We start from the raw sequence: 11,554 nt of genomic DNA on the forward strand, positions 1-11,554 counted from the left end.
GCGTTGGTGGTATAGTGGTGAGCATAGCTGCCTTCCAAGCAGTTGACCCGGGTTCGATTCCCGGCCAACGCAAACTGAATTTTTGCAGAGTTCTCTGCAGTCCTTCTGCTTGGAGAAGTGGGATCCAGGCAGAAGGACCAGACTAGTTGTGAATGCATGGCTGTGCGAATGGTGTCACGTCCAGGGCCTTGGGTTATATGATCTAGGACAGATCTTCAGTAGGCTGGGAATGTTGGCATGGATAGGATGGGATGCAACTAACCAGCAGGGGCAGAAATACACTTGGCAGCATATGGTGGGGGAGGGGGATATACTGCTGAGTAAGAGAGAAGACTCAGTGAGCAGCAAGGGGAAAAAAACGTCAGGTTTGTCCCAGTTTCTGGGAGGGCTCTGCCCAGAAGGTGTCGTGGCCAAAAGCCCAGCTGCAGTGCTTTTGTACTGATGCATGCACCAAGGGAAATAAGCAGGAGCAATTGCAAACTGTGGTGCAAGTGGAAAACTACGGACTTACTGTTATTGTGGAAACATGTTGGGATGACTCACGTAACTGGAATGCCATGATCTCTTCAGAAGGGATAGGCAAGGTAGGAGGGGTGGGAGAGTTGCGCTCTCTGTTAAGAAGTGAATGGACTGCAAGGAGCTGCCTCGTGAACAGGTTCAGAGCTTGTAGGTTAAAATTAGAGACTGGACTAATAAAGGGGCATCAGGCCCCAGGATCCAGGCCTCCTTCTTGCTTCAGCTGCAAGACATGGTCGTGGAGGTTTGCTGATGACACTGAGAGAGGTGGTGCAGATGACACAACAGAAGGGAGGAACCTGGACAAGCTCGAGAAGTGGGAACTTAATGAGGTTCAGCAAGGCCAAGTGCATGGTGTTGCATTTGGATCGAGACACTCCCAAATGAGTACAGAATGGGAGAGCAGCCTTGCTGAGAAGGCCTTAGGGGTCCTGACAGACAAAAAAAGTGATTTCAAAGGTATCAAATCTGCACAAATACTACAAAAATGACTGTACTGTAGTTAATCTAAAAGACCATCAAGTGGCATTTACTTTTTAATTGTATTTCATTACGTCTCCCTTAAATTACCTTCTTCTGGCACTTGCTCTATCACATTGTCTTCTTATTTCTAGAAAAAGAAAAAAGAAGTAAATAATTGATGCTCTTTCAAATAAAATCTAAAGAAATAAAACTTCATGATGTTATAACCACTAATACAGAGAATAGTTAAGGCGAATAAAACTGCCAAATAGATTATTTCAGTCAGCAAACCTACGCAGGTAAAAACAAGCATTAAGTATAAAGCCTTCAACATAAAATTAAATGTTACTGTTCAGAGGAAGAGCTAAAAATCAGCAATTCACAGTAGAGAGTGGGGTGTTCAGGGCTGTAACCTCCATTTTCTATTTCTATCATCTTTTCTACGTTGCAGATTGTTCTACAAAACAGAAATTTTCTCTCCTTTGTGTCCAACTGTTCTTCACAAATGAGGCAAATGGAAAGCTCAGTGTAAAAGAATGAAAGTATGTCAGGTTTTGTAATAGATGTTGCATTTTATCATCTGTAGTTATACTAAAATAGGGCTTTGAAACCTTTGTAGACAATAAGAGTTCTTTGAGGTAAACAGGTCATTCACAGATTTTCCATAGCTTAAGAGGTATTTCTGTCTGTAGTCCAAAGTGGTCTCTGCTTTGTCTTATTGAGAAAGCACTTCATGATTACTTGCTTTTTAATGGTAATAATTGTAGAAATTAATCCAATTTTTAATCTACATTAAGACATTTCTACTGGAGAGTCCCCAAAGTATCAGCCAATTATGTGGCTAATGCACTTCATTTGGTTTAGATTCAAAGCCAGGTTCAGTAATGTGAAAAATGGCCAGGAAAAATGCCTAAGATGAACTACAACTATCAAAGCACCTTTTGCACATGTGAACTTGACTACTGGATGCATTAATGAAATTCTTTGCTGCCTGCAAAGTGTCAGAACAGGATTTATTCTACGTGCATAAACCAGTATCATTGATGCAGTAGTATACATCACTGCTGATCTTTTATGACCAGGGCTGCCATTCTCCTCTACAGTGCTGCAGTTCATTAAAATACATTAAAATCTGAATGATTTCAAGTACACCACGACTGTATTTATGCTTTAAACAAATCTTTATTTTTTTAAAAAGCTTAGAAACTTAATGCATTTGCGAAGCCATATAAGTGTATTTGTTTAGGGATCATAAAGCAAAAGGGGACAGCTTATGCATACACTCATACTGAATCAGCTTTATATTAAAACCCAGACAAGGAAAAATATTTTCTTCCTTGATTGGGACTTTTCAAATCCAGACTCAGCTTCAAGGTATGATTGTACTTCGACTTTACTCATATATAAAAGCTCATTTCAGGCCTGTCAGTGTCACTTTCAAATAGCTGGCATTGCAAGTGAACTCATGGATAGTTCTTGATTCACAAGTGATGCTCTGAAAATAGAAGATTTAGGTCAGTCCTACATTCATTCTGTTGTACAATAAATTGAAATGTGGCACACACTAAACATGCTTTACCTGAATGTATTACTCTATGAAATCTGGAATATTGAACTCACTCTAAAATATGACTTATAGACACAGCTATGTGTATTGGCACACATTATCAGCTGTAAAAAAACAAACAAACAAACAAACAAAAAAAAACCAACCACAAACCTCCAGAAAAAACTTGAGAGCTGAAGCTCTGGTGTAGTGAAAAGCTATACCAGGAAATGAATTTTGCAAGCAGAAGCAGCATTTGTTGTGTTTAGACTTTCCAGTAGCTACCTTGAATATTAGCTAACTCTTCCCAGTGCCAATCAGCTCCAAGGAAGTCCATCCAGGTCCCAGAATATCCTGGCTCTCTAGAATTTCAGTACTTGGTGCAGAGCTCATATCAAGAAAGCAGCTCCCATGGTTGGCAAGCAAACCAAACCATGAAGATCAAACTGACTACATACCACCACGTTGTTCTGGCTTCAAAGGTAACTGACCTACTCTTCTCAGTGGGAGGTATCCCATATTGAACTTCCTGCAAGCAACACTGTTTCCTCATCTAAAAAACAATTTATCCTGGTAGCTTCTACGATTTAAATAACTGCAGTATTTCAAATATGTGCCGACGACTCAATTAAAAATATTTAATTATGAACTATGTAAGAAAAAAACAACAACCCTGCAAGGGTTTTATCCAGCTTCATGTGTAGTTCATTCAAACATCATGTTAAGTATAGCTGCCACAGAGCTCTCTGGGTGCTATCTGTAAAGCTGCCAGTGTAAAAGGCACAGTTCACCACGTGGCATCTCATTTACACAGTTCTGCTAGTCTTGCACTGAATTGCCTGGTCACGTCACGCCAATGTATGTGCCCGTGCAGTGAGAGCACCAGGTTACAAACAATGATGTCATTAAGCACTTGGCGACAGATTCCTCATTGTACCACAAACTGCATTAGAACCAGTTTCACTACGCGCATCACTGTGACACTGCAGCACGAAGCAGTCAGAAAAGTCAACTTCCAAAGCCATATATTCCGTCCCTATAAACAAAGACATATGCAAATACTGACAACCTCAGGAAATTAATTTAAAATTGAAACACTTGATTACATTTGCATAGTTGTGAAAATTTATTAGTTACAGTGTAATGGAAATCAACTTTTTTTTTTTTTTTTGGTACAGGCATAAGTAAAAACATACATTATATAGAAAAAAATCACAGCTTTAAAAACTGGCTTACGTTGTCTAAAATGAGTAAATCTGGTTGTATTTCAAGGCATTGGACTTTATACTTAATTTTATGCCAAACCATCACACAGTGCAAGAAATATTCTGCAACAGTACAAATTCCATACAGCAGTCTTCAGAGTATTTAATCTCACAGAGTCACATGGTTGAAATTTTTTTTTTCCTTTCTTTACATTTTCTCTACTACAAAAATATCAAATTGCAGATTTGTCAGTGTATTCTACAAACAAATATACCACGGACAACGGGAATTGCAACTTCGGGACAGTTCCTTTACAAAGTGTATTAAAAAAATAAATTATATGGCAGACAAAACGAAGCACGTGCCTTAGACTTTGCAAATATAAGTGAAATTCAGCTGGCAGAATGACTGCTTCTCTCCCTCTGACTGTATCAAAATAGTGTTCTTAAAGCTCTACTGAGACAAAATACACAGAATCTAATGGAAGCCATGAGTACTCCCATGAGTAATCAGTAGCACAAGCGACCCTGGTGTTGATGGTAGAGAGCTTCTACAGTGATCCATCCAACTGGTAAGGAGGGTAGTGCACACAGAGAGTGTATCGGGGTGGTAACTCATCTAGAGCTCATGCGTAACTGGTGAATGATGACACTCTCTAAAAGAAAAGAGAGCAAAACATTTGGTTTTATGAAACTGGAGATAATTTATACGTTACTATCACGAAGAACAATTACATTAGCAATGTATTTTTCTTCCAGAAATACCTTGCAGACTTCCTCTGACATCAGTGTTTGATAAAAACTGCCTTGTTTAGTGCTGCTATGGGGAACCTAACCAGTACTGTGGTAGTGTGCTGGAGTCCTTGGCTCCCACTTCAGTGTCCAAGACCATCACTTGGAAAAAAAAGAATAGTAGAGCTGAATAAACTGAACCACAGGAACACTAAGGCTCAGTTCCACACCTGAATCCTGTGGAGGACAATTTGAAGTGGGTATCTTGAATCCTGTCTGAGCAAAACCACCCAAAACCTGCTGATTTTGTGGGGATGAGAAGGAGATATGTGGTCTTTTTTTTTTTTAAACTGAATTTTCCTTGGAAACTGATGCTGCTTTTACTCAGCAAATATGATTAATTTTGCAATTGCCTGGAATATAAATTTCACCCACAGTATGCAAAAGGAAGTATTTGCCTGGTCTTTTGAAGGCCCAGTTTAACTTTGCTCTGAGTGTAATACAAGAGCTCCCTGATTAATTAATTTCTAGCTTGACGTGCTGTCTCAGCTTGGGCTTTGTTTTTTTTCTATCTAAGTACACGGCTCCGACAGGCAATTTTTAATAGAAGAATTTATCAATCAATGAAATTATTTCTGAAAAGAGGTATTTTGTACATTTCAAGTAATATAACGGCACTGATGCTAACTAGAAGCACAGTAATACACTTCCAGAAATACTCACTTTCTTAATTGAAATGTTGGTGGTCCTTTTTAAGATTCTTTCCTCTTAATAGCCTGAAGATTTCTCGAAAAGTATGCAGCCCAAGAAACTACACTAACCGTGCCATTATCCCCTTGTACCTTTTTGCCGGCTCTTTGCCTTTGTCTGCTAATATTTGAAAGATGTTTCAGTAAGTTACATTGGAAGATGTCTGGTTTTGGTGTGGTCGTCATGGCAGAGCGTTGCCACTAGATGGCAGATTCCAGTTAGGTTTTTTAGGTGGATTGACCCAGAAAAGCACGGCTAAGGCAACATCCACGAAAGTATGGTGTGGCGAACGAAGTAATACATTTTCCTACATGAAAGCATTTCATTTCTTTATAATTTCAATTCACAAATGATTTTCAAGAATATGCGTGTTCTTATTCTCAGAAATTTGAGCAACGAATATGAAAGAACCACAAACTACAGCAAGAAACGTTACAAGCAGTGCTGTTCTCTAACTTCAGGCTCTTGAGGAATATTATGCAAAAAGCTGCATTTAATATCAGATTATAACATCGAGTGAAATCTCCCATTCACTTCAATGGGAGCCACATGAATTCCGTAGAAAACATTTTTTCTTAATAATCAGTTGGGACAATATCTGTTAATTCATCGATGAATCACAGAATTCTAAAAATAAATGGACTGTAGAGAATATCATCTTCCTTGTAAAGGCTCAATTACTGAATGAGAGACAAAAATACAGTAGGATTCCAAATCAGTCACTGTCATACAGACTACATACAATGATTTTACAAAGAGAAAAAATGTCGGAAAAATATTAAAAATATTTTCCAATTATAGTATTAATTTGTTCATTATTTTCTTGCATTCATTTATAGGTACAGACTTTGTTTTTTTCTAACAACTTATTTTGTATTAAATTGTTACACATAATATATCTTATCTATGTATTATATACATCATATCATAAAATCAGAGAATGGTTTGGGTTGGAAGGGACCTTTATGGTAATTTTGTTCCAACCCCCTGCTATAGGCAGGGGCACTTCTCTCTGGACCAGGTGGCTCAAACTACATACTTCGTACTACAGTTACTAGAAGAGATATTCAAACCATTATTAAACTGAAACATCAGTAGGGTAGATTTTGTCCCAGTTCTCTAAGAGCAACCCGTGTAGGAATATGATGCCTGCAGGATATAATTATATACATCATTTTATACATAGGCTTTCAGGTCTGAACATTTCAAGGAGCTATGAATTCACTTCAACACAAGTGAATTTATTTTAATGACAGGAAAAGAGAACAATGGTACATAATGTAAAAAAGATCGTTCTGGTTTCAATCTCCCTGATGTAAGTTGGAGTATCTCAGGGAAACACAGCATTACCAACTGGCCTATCAAAAATACTGATTCTTACAATGAAGCACATCAACTGACATTTTAATGTATGTTTAATGTATGTATGTAAATTTAATTTCTTCTTAACAATATATACAAACAAATAACATAAAATGATACAGAAAGCTGCACATCCGAGTGACAGAAGCAAATCGTCTATCAGTATTTGTGTTTTTAAAATCCCATTGAAAAAGAGTTTTTCAAGTGAGGAACCATTCATACCTGAATGATTTGTACCTGAATGATCTGTACCTGAATCTCAGACCTGAGAACTCTGAATTTGAGAGTAGTCAATCCTCACTGCATCTTCCACAAAGCCTTGTAAGGGCAGTGTGTGGGTAGTAATGGAGACTTGAAAGTGAACATCTTCAATGAGAAATGTTGAATAGAGTCCGTCAGAGCGCACTCAGTCATAATTACGGGAAAGAGGATAACTCAACTGATGCAGGGGAGAGAAACAATCCCCTGAATGAAAACAAGTTCAAAAGATGAGCTCACAGAAACTTCTGCCAGCAAATGACAGGTTTCAAACAGATTCAATGAAATCGGCCACTGATGTGTGGTAGCAACATATAATTGGTCTGAAAATTGTCCCAGCTGCTGCAGCTTGTGCCAAGCACCTGAAACACCACAGGACGGTAGCTTGTTTCTCTAAAGATGTGACCTTCAACTTCTGATCAGAATCATGAAGTGTTCATGTAAATACGGAGCATGTTTTAGAACATGTGGAGCATATTTTAAGCAGTAACATATGATTTGGCATCTAACTGTCATGAATCAACATATTCATGTGACTTCTACGATTACTCAAACACAACTAATTGCTATGGTAATGCATATTCTGTGGGCATATCCAGAAAAGCCATAAAGTGTTTTGTGCTTTTTGAAGAGTCACATTAATGGGTGTCACTAAAGAGAAAAAAAGGTGAGCAGAATAAACAAAAATCTGTTTTCCTTCTACTGTGTACTTGGTGTGTCTAATAATAAGAGAGAGCTCTTCTAGGCATTAGAGATGAAGTTCTGTGCTCCCTCAATTTCAGTCATACTTATGAAAACTTACTGCTCTGCTCGTGACCACATTAACAATGCCAATGTAACAGTATTCAGGTGACAGGATCGAATCTAGAGAATGCAGCAGAAAACTGTTAAGAGTCTAGAACCAAAATCTCACACATCAGTATGTGTTGACCTGTATCTGGTCATGAATGGGATGGGTTGGCACCTTTCCTGTTCTCCTGCTCTCCTACCTAAGCCATATGGGCTGGAACCATCAATACGGCTTGTACAGCTATGCAGTCAGCCAGAACAGGGCATTTCTTTAGTTGACACTGAAGCCTAATCAAAATAAAAATAAATGTTCATCTGTTCCCAGACAGTCTGAACTTAGGCACTAGCATGTGTACAAGGGAAGGAGCTGAAATCAGAAGTTAGGTGCCTGTGACCTTTTTTCAGTGCAACTACAGATATAAATCAGTTAATAGCTATTTTTGACTTATATTCTAATTTAAAGGGATGAGGACAGAGATTCCAGCAAGAGATACTCAGATTAGATACAGCATGTTGAGCAGGAAGCCATCTAAACCCAGCCAAGGAGCAATAAAGAGTACAAAGTTGGAACTTCTGAATCCTGCCCTGCCTCTGAGGATCAGGTGTCTTGCTAGGCTTTGCCAGAGGCTCCTTCCTCTCTTAGGCACTCACAAGCAGCAGTCATCTCACAAGGAGAGTAGGTTCAGATTTCACTTGTGTCCGATGGGATTCAAATCTGTACCTCCTCTCTTTCAGAGATCACTGCATTTACCACTGTTATTCTGAGTTGAGTGCATTTTGCTACTGAAAGTGTCCCACTTCATCGAAAAAATCAGTACAGGGAAAAAGGGAAGGGAGAGAAAGAATGAGCATGAGTAATTCCTGATGATCACCTGGGCACAGGAAGCTGGTATTCTGCACTGAAACCCAGTCATGGTAAAATACACATAAAGGAGCCCTGTAAATAAAGGCCCAATTAATTTCCTATTATGTCCACCAGTTTGATTCTTTGGAGCCTATTGAAGTCTGAGGTCTGAATAAAACCTGTCTTTGTGTCACTTCTGACATCACTCTCTTGTGTTTGTTCTTTGATGTTGTTTGAAGGTGAGCTCATGCCACATTCTTTCACACAGTGGGGTTCTGCTAAGGTCTTACTCCTCTTCTCAGTCACCCTTTTCATTAAACTTGTAGAACTTCTTATTCTGGGGACCTCTGTTGCTTTGTCAGGTTTGGCTGAAATCAGTGGATGTGTTCAATGTTATTCATCAGCAGGGGACAGATGGAGGGATGGATGAACGCAGACATTTCATCTTAGAAGCCTTCTTTTCACAGAAGGCTGGGCTTAAAAGCAGCCTTTGGAACGGGGACCGGAATCTAGGGGGACTCCCCCCCTAGTTCAGTATCCTGGCCACTCAACCTCTCTCTTGTTTCTGCTCAGTGAATACTGAAGTCCTCCAGGCAGAACAGCACAGCATTTACAGGAGGGAACAAGAATGCCATCTTCAGCCCCTCAGCTGTCTGCCAGTGCTTGCTGAATGTGGTGGAGCTGATTGGAATTACATCCGGAACAGCTGAAAAGTGGGTCCTGAGTCATGCCTTTGAAGGGCAGGTTCAATCAAAACCTTGTTAAAATAAGCAGCACTACTCCATACCTCTGTGGTATGTGATCTGTTAGGAGATGTTCATGATTCTACAACCACTTTAAAACAGCTACTGGTCTCCCACACCTTCTTTCTTTTTATGGCCCAAGAGGTCGCACCTAGGCTAGGTTAAAATTAGCCTGTCTGTCTGTTGCCGGATTCCTTTTAGCTCAGATCAGTTCTCCAGGTAAGTTCAAACACTTGCACCAACTCATGGGCCAACTAGATAGAAGTCAGTATTATCCTGGGTTGGAGTTGCCAAAGATGAGAGTACAGCTTCTGACTCCAGTGGTTGGTTATGTCCTGACTTTAAACGACTGTGAAATCGTGGCTTTATTGTTGATTTACAGTCCTGAGTGGACATGAATACCTAGAATGTGGATCTCAATTGGGTTCAGGGGTTGCACTGCTAGTTGGGCCACAACACTGGTAGGCAACTGCAGCAGTAGAACTTCAGTCCTCAGAGTGTCTCCGGTGCTCAGACGATGCCAGGCAAGCTGGGAGCTGAGCTGGAGCATTATGGACTGTATTTAGTCTCAGTTGTCTAAATCACCTTTTGGAGCTGACCCGCTGAACTTTACTGTAGTCACTGAAAATACTGTCTTCAGATTCAGAAGAAATTCCAATAAAATAAAGCTAGTTATGCTTCAACTTTAAAGATTTCTGATCTACAGGTTGTTTTTAATTAAAAAAAAAAAAAGTATCATTATCTTGCATTTTTTTCTGCCTTTACAAAACAAGAATCTCAGCTCAATCAAAACATGTTGAAAATGCTGACTGCAACTAAATACATACCTTTAGCTAACAGTCAAACCAGTCTCCTGGTTCCAACTCTCTGGAATTCTGCTGGGTTGGCTATGGAGCAAACTTTATTGTTGTGCTGTCCCCAGGAAAAATAACAGGACCCTTGGTCTGACCTGTCTGGAATTTCTCAAATCTGTCTCATATAATCCTTCTGACTCAATAGAGAGGTTCCTAGCTTGTGTCTGCAGTTCTGGTTCAGCTGTGCAAATCTGCATGACTTGGATTTCAGGTACTGTAAGTCTGGCTTATTTCTCCAGGTGAATTATTTTCTCAGATCTTATGCAAAACGAACCACTTTTTCAACCACAGGCACACTTAGAATATTGCCCTGGGTAAGGCAACAGTTAACTAAGGAATAGCTAGTTCTGTTGGAAAAAGGATATGAAAAGGAAGGCTTAAGCCAGCTGTAGTCCATCACTGAATCCACATTAGCTTGGGGCTCATGTTTGCAGTATTATTTAAATGATTGTTTTGAACTAAAGATTTGCTCGAGTGCCAGTATTTAGAGGGAATATCCAGCTAGAAGCTCTTAATAAGTTTTCTTCAAACATCTGCTTAAAAGTCCATGCTACAGTCAGAACAGGAAGATCTCGACAACCATTTATTGTCAAACTGAGGCTTTTAGCTTATAACAATTATTTGAGAGGGTCTGATGCATTTCTGGAACGGCAACTCATATTGCTTGATAATTCCAGTTTCCAAGTTTTATCTGCAATAGTGGGAATTGCGTGCTATGAAAAATATGAACCTGATTTTCAGGTGTCATAGGAACCAGGACTTTAAAATTAGCAGGTACTGCAGGTGCTGCACAGATGGAAAAAGTGAAGCCTATTTCTTTTTGTATGTGACAGCAGCTTTCATATCTTTCATATCACAGACAAAACGTCCTTCATGTAAATAATATAATGCCAGCTGTATTCTGGGATAATGGCCGTATCTGGATCTTAAATTGGAGGGCACTGCAAAGTGCAGACTGAAGATTAAACATTGCTTGAATTGAATATAATTTTGTCGACCTTCTGTGGCAGATTCTTCCATCAAATTTCTTCTCCCAGACAGAAAGACATTTAATATTTCACACACTGGTGCATTTTCCTTTCTGCGAACTGTATTTATTTATTGGTTATCTTCCTGCTTTTCCTTCTGAAAGTTATTCCTAACCAGCCCTTCAGGGCTTTCTGTGGTGGCTGAAGTATACAAGCTTTAAAACCCTTCTTGATCAGCCCGCTTAGCTCCGTTTGGTTTTTTGCAACTTTCTTCTGTGAAAATTGATCACTTGAAGTAAATGCCCTTTAATAACTTTAGTGTTATTAAATAAATCATTGTAAAAATCATCAGTATCCACACCATTTCCATGCTGGAACAATTCCTTAAAACATGCTTAAAAATGCAAACATATAAATGAAGAAACCACAAAGAGAGAAGAAGAAAGATGAATCTCCATGGTACTCTGAGGCAGGCTGTACTTAACACAAGGTACTTCAAACAAACGAGCATTAAGCGTAACTTAG

At 39.2% G+C, this 11,554-nt stretch overlaps 1 protein-coding gene and 1 non-coding gene across 5 annotated transcripts in view; one reads left to right on the plus strand and one right to left on the minus strand.

Moving 5' to 3' along the window:
• TRNAG-UCC (transfer RNA glycine (anticodon UCC)) lies at positions 1 to 72 on the plus strand. Its single transcript has one exon. It is a non-coding gene; the product is annotated as a tRNA-Gly (tRNA).
• Positions 73 to 3,456: 3,384 nt separating this feature from the next.
• FILIP1 (filamin A interacting protein 1) overlaps positions 3,457 to 11,554 on the minus strand; it is a 59,655-nt gene continuing 51,557 nt past the window's right edge. For 2 of the 4 annotated variants that reach the window (XM_065730906.1, XM_065730907.1), the window contains exon 4: positions 3,461 to 4,385. Coding sequence is in view for 1 of the 4 variants with exons in the window: in XM_065730905.1 (XP_065586977.1) it covers positions 4,345 to 4,385 (41 nt within the window). In the remaining 3 variants the exon portion in view is untranslated. Of the gene's footprint in view, positions 4,386 to 11,554 lie in introns of all 4 variants that reach the window. The other 2 variants (XM_065730904.1, XM_065730905.1) reach the window with 2 other exon arrangements.

This window comes from Cyrtonyx montezumae, unplaced genomic scaffold, assembly GCF_038088225.1.
Source record: "Cyrtonyx montezumae isolate F1298 unplaced genomic scaffold, pur_monq_1.0 scaffold_13, whole genome shotgun sequence".
Classification (NCBI taxonomy): domain Eukaryota; kingdom Metazoa; phylum Chordata; class Aves; order Galliformes; family Odontophoridae; genus Cyrtonyx; species Cyrtonyx montezumae.